This window comes from Melampsora larici-populina (assembly GCF_000204055.1).
Source record: "Melampsora larici-populina 98AG31 unplaced genomic scaffold MELLAscaffold_8, whole genome shotgun sequence".
Lineage (NCBI taxonomy): Eukaryota > Fungi > Basidiomycota > Pucciniomycetes > Pucciniales > Melampsoraceae > Melampsora > Melampsora laricis-populina.
The window spans coordinates 720,886-734,776 of record NW_006768772.1 but is presented as its reverse complement, the minus strand read 5'-3'; the positions used below and the strand labels follow the sequence as shown (position 1 = coordinate 734,776).

Genomic DNA, 13,891 nt, shown 5'->3' with positions numbered 1-13,891 from the left:
TCTTTTTTTTCTTTTTTTTTTATTTTTATTTTCCTTTATCCTGCTAGGTGTATACCAAGTGAGTTATTTCCACATTGTTCATCTTTTTCCGCTTTTTCCATAACCAACTTGTCTTTTGACTGTAGAAATATACCTGTCAATTTTTACACACCCAACACCAAACTTGTTGTGGTTTGAATGGTCTTGAGAGGGGTTTCATTTCCGCAAATTGTTAGTACGCTTGGTGTGGATTTATCTCTTACATCTGTTTGTTGGTGGTATGACCTTTACCAAACTACTTGGGCAGTGATCACCAAACCTGTGGAACATATGACCTGTGGACCTGCCACCATGCTAGCACAGCCTGAACGCGAGTTTGGTCTTGATGCCCTCTGACTCAATCTGACTCCCTATCTTGATGAACTTCAATCTAAGATTCAAGAAACTCACAGCACTGCCAGGATTAAACACTGTCCCTAATGGAATAATGATCACTTTTGCATTAATTGCTTAGCATTTATATGGCAAAAATTAATTATCCCAAAAAAGCAACACATTATCCCAATTGGGACAGTGTTTAATCCTGGCAGTGCAGTGTTCAATTGTTGTTGTAAACCCTCTCTGTTGAGCTCTGTTGTTGCCTACAATGGACTCGCAAAAAAGCAAGAACAATCCATCCAAATCAATCATTATAAGCTTCTTGAGGTGCCTACATTCAGGCTGTCCATGGTATCAATCCTCAATGCTTGTTATTTACTGGTATGTTATGTTTATAATTTTCCTTTTAATTTTCTTCTGATATTGAGTTGGGTTCTGACTTTTTGGTATCCTCAAAGATGAATTGGCTATCACCAAAGTCATTTTTATTGCAAATACGGAGCCCCAGTTGGGGAACATACAGCCTGAGTCCAGAGGCCAACACAAACCTTTCAATGGTCTGTTTTACCTGCATTCTCCATGGATGGTATTTTGGCTCTTAATATACAGCCCAGGGGGTATGCAAGGATTGATTTCAAGGATTTTTTAGATGATGAAGTGGCAAGTACTTTTTTTTGGGTGAAAATTTAAAATATGGCAAAAACAAAGTACTGACTGTTCTCTTCACACTCTAGTTACCAGCCATGAATCCTTGGCCAGCACAAAACAGTATCCTCGTGATGGACAATGCCTCAATCCATCATGGGGGCAGAGTGGCTGATCTGTGTGAAGCCCGAGAAGTCCGCCTCCTCTACCTACCAGCTTATAGCCCAGACATCAATCCCATCAAGAAGGAATTCTTGGTTCTGAAAGCTAGATTGTGAAGCTTGCAAGTCCTTCAAAGGGCTGCAATCCTTGCAGAAGAGACAGCCATGATCTTTATGCCTTGTATGGAAGTGTTTACAGCTAATCTAGGCCAAGCTCTTTTTAGAGGGTGCAGCTAAAATTGACACATTTTTTTATTCTTTGATTCAAAAAAATTATAAGTTAAAGAAATTCCAAACCATGCAGTATTTCTTGTTTATTCAGCTTTTGGTGTTGTTTCCTTTTTTTCATCATGTACAGTTGTTTGCAAAAGGCTTGCCACAAATTCACCGCAAAATTGCTCAAGTTTTGTGGGCAAATTTGGGCAAGCCTTTTGAAAACAACTGTGTGTTGTGACCAAAATTGTCATCGTTGATCAATTTGTTCCTTTTATCTTGGTTGCTTGTGATTGCTGCCTCAATTGTTTCCACACTTGAAATGGGTCAATTGCTTTTCAATTGCTTTTGTAGGTGTTGATATTCTCAATAAAAACATATACAGCCATGCCGATATTGCTTGTCGCTCTATTTTGAAAAAGAAAAAGTGAAACCTAAGTTTTTACTCAATAAAACTTCAAACTTGGCTGTAATTCAAGGCAATACAGCCAAATTTCAGGTTTTAACCAGTTAAAACTTAGGTTTCAAGCTCACAAAATTTTTCTTTTCAAAAACATTGCGACAAGCAATATCGGAATGGCTGTATTGGATTGATATGATCAAAAAATACAACGGCTTCAAAATGTTTGAAAGGAGAAAAAATACAAAGGTTTTCTCATAAAAATTATCAAAAACAAAATGAAAACAAAAAAAAGGTTTTGTGAAACTCATCCAAAAGATCCCAAAAAAAAGAAAAATTTCACTTTTTTTGAAAAATGATGAAAATTTCAAGGAAAAAGTCAAAGGTTGATTTTTGAGACTTATAGCAAAAATCAAAAAAAAATGGACTGGTAAAAATCTTCTGTGAGTCTTTGAGCCAGCCTCAAATATTTGAAGAAGTCTTCCAAAATTTGAGGAAGTTGGACTTTATAACAAACTTTTTCAAAAATCCAGAAAAGGACTATTTGAAAGTCATTCAGATTGATTTGGAAAATCAGGTTTGGATTGAACGGACAGATTTTGATACTTGCTGTGAAGTTTCACTTCAAAATAGCCAGCTTTCATTTCTGCTCCAAGAAATAAGGACTAAGTCCAAACATTTGTGCACACAAATGTAATGAGTGTCTAACATGAAAATTACAATGTATCTAATTCTTGCTAGCCTCATTGATTTGAGATAATTGACTATGTGAAGTTGACATATAATTGATATGATCTATTGAGAATCTAACTCAATAAAAGTCAGTAAAGTTGCTTACCTATCTCTCAAAGATGGAACAGACTCAACAAGGGCTTCTTTGTTCCACTCTTGAGCTTTAGCTAAGATGATTTCCGCATCCTCTTGTTTGATTCCAATGGTAGTCAAGGTTGATTTGGTCATTTGGGAGCAAGGAACAAGATCCGATTTCAATTCCCAATTGTAAAAGGCTAAGGGGCACTGCCAACATATTTGGCTCAGATACCAAAATCCGAGGAGTCCTCGGATTTTGTATCCGAGTTGTCATCCAACTTAAATCATCCAACACACCACCGACCTCATCCAAGCAACATAATGATCCGACTGTAAGGATCCGACAATGAGCCGAAGAAGATCGCCACTGAGATATCATCCGACCCAATTAAACCGACCCTTCAATCCCTATATTGGGAGTGCATAGCACACATAGACGCGAAGGAATAGAGGATCACCGCCTCCTTCCGGTGGGCTAAAAGCCTAAAGGTGATTAATAAACCCCAATGTTGTATAAAAATGAGATTCAATCTCAAAAAAAAAAAGTGTGTGTTCTCCGACGCCCGAAAAGTCAACAAAATTCCTTGCTCCGACTAGATGGCCGCTCCTCCAAGGTATACTAGTCTTTCACTTATTTAACGTGTTTAGTTAGTGTTGTATGCAATAAAGCCAAGTAGCACTTTAAAAAAAAAAAAAAAACGACCCTTCACCAACTTATTGACCTCATCCGACCCAATACCACCAAACCATCAAGCGGCCAAGGATTTTGATCTCCGAGATCTTGAGGTAAGTAAACTCAATATTAAGTTGAATGTCATAGTCACTTGGCTCGGAAGGAACAGTTTTAACCGACCCAACCCTGGCTTCATCCGATGTTTGATTCCTCATGTCCGACTCAATCAACCTATCCACCGACCCAAAACTTCATCTCACCGACTCAAATCCTAATATTTTGTCGGCTTCAACCCTTGCCTACGGATAGTGCTAACCTAAGCAATGAAATTTCGGGATCGGCTGAGTCTGGATGATCACCAGAAGAGCAGAAAATCTAAGAGACTAGCTATCACTTGCAACCTAAACAATTTGGCTGGATTTCATCTCAAATCCAACCCAAATTCCCTTGCTGGAAAGTGGGAACAGCTAGGTATCACTGCTGATGTCTTACGTGCAATCGTTAGATTTGGGTACGTATATTTCATACTCAAATCTATGTGAGATGCTCGATGACTGATTGTGACCTGCCCATTTTGGTCTCGCAATCTAACCCAATCCAAGAACGTATTCAAGCCTACGCGATCCCGGCGCTTCAACTCATCAGTCACTCTGCTCGTGGTCCATCTCCCAGGGCTTATCCTCCTCATATTAGACTCAACAAACCATCTTTGCCTCCTACACCCAATCAGACAGTCAAAGCGTTGATGATAACTGCTACCCTTGATGAAGCCTTCAAGCTTATTGGCTTGCCAATTGCGTCGCTTACCTATTACCATACGCTCTGAAAGTCAGCCATTGCTCTAGCGACGCCCAACCTGCCCCTTCTCACCCAGCTGTCTCAATGCACCCTCAGCCTTACATCCTCATTGGAACACCATCAAAACTTTTGGATCCTGTCAACCGTCTACAAGGACACAAATTTGTGTGGAATACAAGTGGGTGTTGAATTTACCCAAATGTTTGTAGTCCAAAACCCATAGGCCATATGCTTAGGTTGAGTCCAAATTTGAAATTCCAACTTTTTCATTTTTTCTCAATGTCCAACATATAATGGAACAGTAGTATAATGGCACCCTTGATATCATGAGGATATGAAATCATGGTTTGTGACAATTCCTTCATTCATGTTGACAACTGATGTAGAAAAACATTGACTAAAACATATCCTCAGATAGTTGTCATGGCTATAGCTCAATTGTACCTGACACTTGATTTCCTGAACATCTAATCTTCATACACATCAAAAATCATTTACAAGATAGATTTTCTTCAAGAGACACACATGTTAGGCTTAGAATTCACAAGATAAATTCAGATTGGACTTTCCTTCAACTCAGAACAAGACAAGATAACATACCTTCCATTTGAGTCCCAATTCACAATTAGGCAACCTAGAGTAGTATGGTGTTCACTTGTTTCATATAACTCAAAAGCCCACCATAAATACTCAAGTCCCTCTACCACACTAGCAATATGAGCTTCAGATTGAACAGCAATGTAACCATATCCGTCACTCCAGTCTTTCCTTCCCATTTAGCTTTGATCAAACTGTTGACAAATTGAAAACCAGCATAAGCCATACTCAAGGTAGCACTACCTTTCCCTTCTTTAGCTTTGACAACTTCATCTCCACCAAATTGGATTTGATTGATAAGTTCCTTAAGTTTGGTTTCATCTGATAAGACATGATGGTAGGGATGGAGAAGATTGTGTAACCCAAATGACCACCAATCACTGGGACCTTGTATTGGTGTGCTTTTTTGGGTTGAAGTAATTTAAGAAAAAAAAATTACCACTCAGCTGCTTTGGGGGCTCTTGCCCTTTTGAGTAACATCTTTCTACTCCGGGACCACCCACGACGTGATGTAACTCAAGACATAAATAAGACTCTCGTCCGTATTATGTGGCGGCTGCGCGCCAATTGCCTAGTGAGGAATTAAAGGAAAAGGGAAAGAAAAACACCCAGCTTGCGGTCACTGAATGCATACTTCTTAAGTTCTTACCATGTAAACACAGTTTGAATTGAATGCCTCAGTGTCTTTTGTCATTACTGAACAGCCACCATCGGCTCTGTATCCTAGCCTCGTGTGATATCACTTGGTGCCGTGGAAACCAACAGTACCGTCGTGCCTTTGGACACTGTTTATCATTTTACACAAAAAGCAATGAAAGGTTTGAATCTGAAGTTTTGAAGTTAAAGATTAGATACAAAATGTTTTTTTCACAATCCACAATCACAGCCTGTTTCCACAAGTCTTCACAGCTCCCTGGACCTTACTGAAAATGACAACATGGTTAATCGAGAATCATACATATTTCCAAATAACCCATCTTTGCAAGTCTTAATTATTTTCTTGTGGATACAAGCTGGAATTTTGCAAAGTGCAATCACATCAAGCTTTGTCATGTGATGTGATTCACATTTTCTACCTCTTTCTGAAATCATTGTGGTGTCTTTTACTCGGATGGGATGACAATCATTTATTGGAGTCATTTGATAAGTCAATCAAAAACAAAGCTGGCTATGCGGCTAGCATGTGCGTATCATGGACAAGTGTGTGGATTCATCAGACATCACAAAAAGAAGTGTAAGTATAGCCCAAATGACACATGACATCTAAAGAAAGAAATGGAGTTGTGAGATGTTTGACACGTGTTACACGCGCACATACAACCCTTTTGATCAGCCAAAAATGCCCAAGAAAACTTTTACAATGGTACGGAATCTTTTGATGCAAATGACCAAACTCCCAGCGATTAACTACAAATATCTTGCCAGCCAAAGGTGCACCACCAGGTCAATCAGATGTCATTTTATTTGTTGAACATAGGTACTTCACGAGGATAAAATGGTTGCTCAAGGAAACAATTATCCCAAATATTCAACTTGATGCCTTTGGATTTACAGAAATCTTCCAATGGGATAAGTTTAGGATCTAGTGCTGGGCCATGAATTTGACGAGTTCGGAATTTCATGGGCATTACTATTTCCTTGAGATTAGAAAATACATCACTAATGATAAAATCTGTAAAATTTTCAAATCGATCTTCGAAGGAATGATACACTGTGAGGTGACGGAGATTTGGACAACCTGTAAAACATCGAACAGTCTCGTATGGTTGGTCACGGAATATGGTCAAGTGCGTTAGAGCAGGTAGAGAAAACCTATGGATTTCTGGGTGGAAAACATTTGGATGACCTGATAATCCGGGGGGGTGGTGTGCTTCCAAGTTGAGTTCAAAATGAGTTAGGCGAGGAGCCCAAGAATTGAGCTCAGAAGGCAGCTTTGATGACCAACGATTGAGAGCGTCATGGATCTTAAGTTTGACTAACTGAGGAGGAGCTTTATGAAGACCCCAAGAGTTGTCTTTGATATCAACATGCATCAAAGACAGCTGTTTCAAGTTTTTGAGATCTTGAAGAGTGCTAGCAAGGCAATTAGGTTGTCCCCCGTCTTCAACAAGATTAGCGAGCTCGAGAGATTCAAGAAGTGGTAGATGTTTGATGGGTTCAAAGATAGACTCTGTAGGTATTGGTCTACCGCGATAACCCATGTACTTGAGATGTTGAATATGTTCAAGATTGGAAAATAGTAGAGTCAGGTTACAGATCAGGTTAGTTGTCATGTCTGTTGGATGAGGGTCCATAGCACAGGGAAATTGAAGAGAGAGCTTCGTGAATCCATCACATTGAGAAAGCACTTTGAGGAGGTCTTTGGGACCGAGACCAGGTGAATGAAGTAGCACAACGTCTTGTTTGACTCCAGAGAGACTTTGTTGAACTTGGGGGTCGAGATGATCAAAATGCAAGTCTTTATCTAAGGCACTTCCATCTAGTTTGAATCGATTCTCGATAGACTGGCGAAACTTGAATTTATTCGTATCAGAAGACCGAAAGGTGAAATGATGTTGATTTTCATCACCGGCAGCACGTCTAGCAGGTCTGATAGAAAGAGGTTTATGTGATATTGTGGTGAATTCGTCTTCCATAAGCGCATAAAATTCTTTGACATAAGATGCGTATTTTGGCAAAATCTCCTGGGTCCAGAAAGAGATTGGACGAGAGACTTCATGAGGTATGGCGAGAGACTAGAGCACCAGCGTAGAGAAAGTTAGAAGTAAAAAACGAAGTCATATGATAATGAGTAAGTCTCAGGAATCAATCTTATGTGATTCAGTAAATGGAAGTTAACTCACCTGCCATATGAAAGGCTGACAAAGATGATGCATCCTACGATTAACAGCGGAAAGAGATTGCAAGTCACTCATGATCCGAGCTTCAGGATTGTATTGATAAATGTACAAAAGTTTTGAATCTTTTGATACAAGAGTAAGTATCTGCTTGGCCTTCTGCCGGTAATTTCCATCGCCTAGGTCCCGGTTGATCTGGTGAGTCCGGTCTTTGTCAAGATATTTTGCAATCTGGAAAAAGATTTCATAAGGTAATTGACCAAGTAAATCTCTCTGAGTCCCCGATACTATTTTGGTAGGTTGATCAAGTTGGGTTTTTGCGTTTCGTGAGTTTGGCATTTTGATCTGGTGCTGTGGTCCGACTGCCGTTCAAGGCTCAAGGGAACTTGCGAGTTTTGCAGAGGTAGTGAGCCAAATAAGAGATTTGAGTGAGTTTTTGAGACTTTGTGTTGAAGGATTTTGTTCCAAAGCTAAACGTTTAACAAGCAAGGAGATGTTTAGGTGCAAACTTTCCAAATGGCTGAATTTCATCACCTGGACACGAGGGCCTTCAGCAGGGATAAAGCTAGCAGACATACAGCTATATACGAGACCCTTGCACCCTGAGTATTACCAAACATGACCCCCCTGGTCATACCAAATACCTCGGTGGGTCCCGGGGGAGCTTTCCGAGGTCCTCTTGTTCTGTTCTCAATACTTTTAGATATTTTCAAGACCACCAATCAAGATGACTTGTAACTTGATCATGTCTTGGTGTATATCTTATCGACATTCGCCATTGACGCCGCCAATGATGTCTGTCTTAGGGAAGCGGCGAGGCCGATGTTATCAATGAACACATTGACGATCAAGAGCCTAATCACATAGAATTTATTCAATCTGTCATATTTCCTAATTTGGGGTAAGAAGCTCTTAGAACTCTCCAATTGGCATTTTTGGAAAATGAAGTGCACTGTGCTGCACTGTGACTGTAAAAACCCAGTTTTAAGTTTCCATAAACTGCAGTTTCAAGTTGTCAATACAGTCTTACGCATTCACTTTGATTGGTCTCATGGTCACCAAAATCCCAAAACATAACTTCAACTAAAGTATCAAACCCCCCCTTCAACACTTTCCATCGTCATCATCATCATCATCACCACAACTACCAAGCGACTCAATCTCATCAGTTCTTACAACAAACCTTTCAACAACCTCTTAAACCTATAACTACCTCCACGTAGACCTTCAACTTTTCAACCGATCATCAATTTTCATACTATACTAAAGCATCAATAACTTTAATATCATGGGTGACGCTACTTCCTACGACTTCTTATTCGTTAGTCCTTTTCTGCTCTAATCTATTTCTTTTCCCGGAGACCAGATCTACAATGCCCATCATCATGAAATCTCGCTAAATCTTTCAAGAGTTCCTTCCCATGATGAATTGATCAACATCCATCGATCCAAAACAAGTTTGATCTGACTTTTTGTCTTTATGATACCTTGATGATCTTAGAAAGTGGTTTTGATTGGAGACTCTGGCGTTGGAAAATCGTAAGTGTTAATAATAAGATGATAAATCGAAAACCTTCAATGATCGTCGGAATGTACTCCGATTACGAAGGAAAATATAAGAACCTAAACTGATCATCATTCAAATTCATTGAATCTTTTCTCTGCAACTCAGAAACTGTCAGTATATGAATTACTTCATTATTTCCTTAGCGTTCTTGGGCAGCAAGCCTCGGGATTCATCATCTAATTCACTTGGTTTGATCTGATTCTAGTGCTCTCGAGATTTACACGGAATGAATTTAATATGGAATCGAAATCGACTATTGGAGTCGAATTTGCAACCCGAAGTATCGTAGTTGATTCTAAGACTATCAAAGCACAGATTTGGGATACTGGTATGTTATTTTATGTCAATCTCAATCCCTCCGAGAAAGCAAAGTGTTTCTTTGTTATCTGATTTTCATTCTATTGATAGCTGGTCAGGAACGTTACCGAGCGATCACATCGGCTTATTACCGAGGAGCAGTTGGAGCATTATTAGTTTATGATATTTCAAAACAACAATCTTATACTCATGTACAAAGATGGTTAAAAGAATTAAGAGATCATGCTGATAGTAATATTGTGATCATGCTTGTTGGTAACAAGAGTGATCTGAGGCATTTACGTGCTGTACCTACTGAAGAAGCTAAGGCGTTTGCTGCTGAAAATAATTTAAGCTTCATTGAAACTTCTGCTATGGATGCTAGTAATGTTGAATCTGGTATGTTTTCCTATACTAATCCCTTTCACTCTTTGATTCTTGTGTGACTCATAATTCCTTGACCGTTTGATCGCTCAATCGGCTCATAGCTTTCCAAAACATCTTGACCGGTCAGTCCCTATTAACGTTTGTACTTACTTATCTGCAGAGATACTAATACGTTTTCCGGTCGTTCTTTGTTATCAGACATTTATCGTATTGTGTCAAGCAAAGCACTAGAATCATCAGGCGATTCAGTTGGTCCCACTTCCGGTTCAACCATCACTGTTACTCCAACAGCCGATGACGGAGCAAAATCAAATGCAGGTGGCAAATGCTGTTAATGTGTGTTTATCGGTTCAATTTTTTTTCACAAATGCTTGTCTTGATAATGCTTTCTTTAAAGAATCACCTTTATTGTTGTTCAGAATTTGACTTGCATCTTCCTTTCCTTTCCTTTTCTACTCTTTTTTATGATGGCCTTATATTGATCACTTTGGTATAGGGGTATCTTTTCTTTGTTCTTTAACATACATACATACATCAGAAAATCATACAGTTCTAGATTGTTATAAATCTTCTCCTTTCCTTTTTTAGTTTTATTTTTTTGTTCAAAGGATTTTTGGTGGTATAATGTGGTTGTAGTGGTTTTATGTTGTGCGAGTGTTGTGTGAGTGGAAATTAAAGTGGAAGTTTTTTTTAGTGTGTGTTTGAATGTGTGTTTGTGTTTGTGTTTGTTCAGATCAACCAAAGAAAAGAAAAGTCAAAAATATTTAAAGACAAGAATGAAAAATGCAGGCCAATCTTTGGGTTTTTTTTATATTATATCAAAGATGAGAAAGTGGAACATGCGGAAAACTCTTAGGGCGCGTTCACTTAAGGAATTTCTGACCAGAAATCACATTCTGCAAATTTTTTAAGGGGAGGAAGACTTTTCCACCCGTTTTTTTCCACCCGTTTTGTGGTGTAAAAAAAGGCAGGTGGAAAATTGCATAAGGTGGGGGGTCTTATGGAATTTTCCACTTTTTTTCATTTTTTCTCGCAAGTGGAAAACAAAAGGAGGAAAACCTAGGGTGGAAATTTGCATGCTGAGCCCAGCAATATCTAATTTTCCACCTCATTTCTTGCCACCTAAAAAGCGCGTGCAAAAGTCCGTGTGTAAAACTACATCCAAGGTACCTGAGATCGACTTTTCCACCCATATGTTTGCACTGAGGTAGGGATTTGCACCCTTGCTTTACACCCAAAGCGAATAGCTTGGTGTAAAAATGGGCTTTCGTGGTCAATACTCCATTTGAAAGGACGGGTTGCTTTCAACTCGTCCTTTTATGCTTTTTCGAAAGCACAAGGTGCTGTTCCTCAAACGAATATAAATACTCCCAGACTTTCGAAGCAGGTCAATTCCCATCTGAGCATTGCAACATACAATCAACGGGCCATTTCACTTGATCATATTCAATCACCTTTTGTTGGAAGGCAGTGTGCCAAATCAATAAATCGATTGATCCTTTTCAAATCACATCATACCAAAAGACCAAATCAATAAACCTCATTTCACTCAATCGATCATACTCAATCGCCTTTTGTTGGAAGGCAGTGTGCCAAATCAATAAATCGATTGATCTTTCTCAAATCACATCATACCAAAAGACCAAATCAATAAACCTCATTTCTCGTGATTTTATTCAATTGCCTTTTGTTGGAAGGCAGTGTGCCAAATCAATAAACCAGTTGATCATCATCATACCTGGAGAACAACCATACAAAATATAGAGTCTCCACCCTCATTGCTAGATATTTTACGTATCCATTCCAAAGGTATAATCCAAAACCACCAAACAGTTTCCATCACTATATTTGATCGATAAATGGACTGAGGCAGATTGATATAGATATTATGGAGGAGATGGATAATTGAAACATGGCTTGATGGAGAGGGACAGGACGGATTGGGAATAGAAATATGGCAGCAAAAATTTTTAACAATCACCCTGTTACCAATTTTCTTTTCCTTACAATCAGATATCTTCCGAATCAAATAGCTTTTTCTTGTTTGTCTCACTCTCTTGACTATCCTTTAGAAGACCTCAACTTCAACTTTCAAAAAAGGCTCATCTCGATCTCTCTCAAAAATGTCCTCATCCAACAAGTTTACGCAAGATAGTCCAAACACCAAGGCAGGCATTCAAGCATCCCAGGCCTTAATCAACTCAAAAAACCTTGACGAGATAGTGGATATTCCACTAGATTGCTTTATCGGGGAGGATTCAAAACTTGACTCGCAAGGTTACCCACTGTATCCCAATGGAAACACTGTCTGGATCAAGCACCCAGATGTTGAAGCTCCCCTCAATTTCGGAAAAGTTGGTTTTAGTTACACATCAAGAGTCACATGGTCAAAGAATAAACGTATCAAGTCAACCAAGTTCAAGTGCCTCGGAGTACTGATGTGCAGTAATGATTTATGTGATTATCGTGGGCCACCCCCAACTGGAAAGGGGAAGATCCCGGAGCTCATGGCACAGTGAATACCCCTTCACTCTATCATACAATTTGGATCCTCATGCTGATAAACTGTTCCAGACACCCTACCTGCCTTGCACCACGCTGCAGCGAAAAGCTAGCTCACATAGATTGTGAAGGCACACACACCCGAGTTGACGTGGATATGGTCACAGGCTGGTCGAAACTTACTCATTCAGGCATCCATGGACACCCTTGGCCAGATTCAAAGAAGCCTGATCTGTTGTCAAAAGCAAAACTTGCTCAAGTGATTGTGAATAACCCGGATACAGCTCCTTTTCTACTCCGGGTATGTGTTTTCTTTGCGATTAAATTTGCAGCGACTATATTGAGATGTGATTGACTTGATGTGTGATTATGGATGCACAGGTTGGTCGATCAAACGCAGGGCAGGCTCCTATCAAGAGTGTAAACCAAATACATCCATCTCTGGGTCATAAAGACCGTCTGTCTTATCTTCGGCGTGACATATTGGTCAAGGCGGGCCTGATGCCCGCAAAAGCTAGTGATGGAGGCGGAGACAAGCTACTTCTAGATATGTTTCACTGGAATCAGTGAGCCACCTTGATCAGCTTCTACCTGTTTCTTCCGCTTGTCTGAGCATTACCTTCTCTGGTGTTTCAATTTTATTAATCCAGCCAGGGGTTGAAGATAATCTCATCATCATTTATGGACAACGAGGAGCACTTCACCTTCCAGACCCAGTGGATGGCTGAACGGCTGATGGATCGTGACGAAAAGAATGACGTATATCGAGGTGGACTTTTATCGGATGTTACATACAAGTTTTTTGAAAATGGTTATCTCCTTACGACATCTATGTACTGTGAAGATTTAATGAGATGGATTCCAGTTCAACTTACTTGGTTGCGAGGTCTCAAAGTCAGCCATTATAAATGTCATTTTGTCACTCTTCTGAAACAATTCTTTAAGGCCTCCATGACAAAGCATGAATGCGAGATCCTTTCTCGCCAAGTTGTAGACTTCTCGATGTCCCAAAAGGAGGGATTTGTACAAGCTTATATGGAGGTTTTTGGTGAAAGTGACCGTGCCCGGGTCATGCGATTGCTGAAAGTTTGTCAGGAGCACTTTCGTCAGCAGGTCACCCGAGTCAAGCGCAACCATAAAATCATTCCACCACACTTAGAGGTTATTATGAGCTTTTTCACTGAAATTCATAAGGGGGTGATGTTTGCTTATTTATGTATTTCTCATTGTGGAAATATCAACAGTCTGACTTCGCCGCACTTGCAATGGGTTTGCTACAAGAAAAGGAAGACGGGGGAAAAACTCACGAAGAAAAGCTAGAATACATCCGTCAAAAGTTTCCTAAAGTAAAGCGATGGTTAGACTGGTGGCAAATGTCAGATGTTCAAGCAATGGTATTTCCAAGTCGTCGGCCCCTCCCGGAAGACTTGCCCGATGCAGACCATGGATTACCTGACACGACAAACGCACAAGAGTCAATGCATCGAATATATTACATGTTGTGGTGAAATATAATTTTGTCTCTAGAATCAATCTGATTTGTATATAGCTGACTCATAGTTACATCCACCTGTGGGTTCTACCAGTGACGGTAAGACATCCTTGCAAGTTGGGATGGTTCAGCTCTTTGCATTAGTTCGCTGCCAT

At 39.7% G+C, this 13,891-nt stretch overlaps 4 protein-coding genes across 4 annotated transcripts; 2 read left to right on the top strand and 2 right to left on the bottom strand.

Annotated features, from left to right (window-relative positions):
• Nucleotides 1–4,757: 4,757 nt before the first annotated feature.
• On the bottom strand, nt 4,758–5,134 carry MELLADRAFT_95852 (uncharacterized protein; the record flags this gene model as incomplete). Its single annotated transcript, XM_007407066.1, has 2 exons — nt 4,758–5,055; nt 5,097–5,134. 2 exons carry the CDS (start codon nt 5,132–5,134, stop codon nt 4,758–4,760), a joined length of 336 nt encoding a protein of 111 aa, XP_007407128.1.
• Nucleotides 5,135–6,114: 980 nt separating this feature from the next.
• On the bottom strand, nt 6,115–8,067 carry MELLADRAFT_95851 (uncharacterized protein; the record flags this gene model as incomplete). Its single annotated transcript, XM_007407065.1, has 4 exons — nt 6,115–6,524; nt 6,600–7,389; nt 7,498–7,842; nt 8,026–8,067. The coding sequence occupies 4 exons, from the start codon at nt 8,065–8,067 to the stop codon at nt 6,115–6,117; spliced, it is 1,587 nt and encodes a 528-aa protein (XP_007407127.1).
• Nucleotides 8,068–8,596: 529 nt separating this feature from the next.
• On the top strand, nt 8,597–10,446 carry MELLADRAFT_115734 (uncharacterized protein; the record flags this gene model as incomplete). Its single annotated transcript, XM_007407276.1, has 7 exons — nt 8,597–8,812; nt 8,993–9,030; nt 9,164–9,168; nt 9,264–9,386; nt 9,467–9,754; nt 9,844–9,864; nt 9,941–10,446. The coding sequence occupies 7 exons, from the start codon at nt 8,780–8,782 to the stop codon at nt 10,075–10,077; spliced, it is 645 nt and encodes a 214-aa protein (XP_007407338.1).
• A 1,419-nt stretch (nt 10,447–11,865) lies between these two features.
• On the top strand, nt 11,866–13,797 carry MELLADRAFT_95849 (uncharacterized protein; the record flags this gene model as incomplete). The annotated part of the gene is made up of 6 exons (XM_007407277.1): nt 11,866–12,257; nt 12,317–12,545; nt 12,626–12,810; nt 12,895–13,405; nt 13,489–13,748; nt 13,794–13,797. 6 exons carry the CDS (start codon nt 11,866–11,868, stop codon nt 13,795–13,797), a joined length of 1,581 nt encoding a protein of 526 aa, XP_007407339.1.
• Nucleotides 13,798–13,891: the final 94 nt, after the last annotated feature.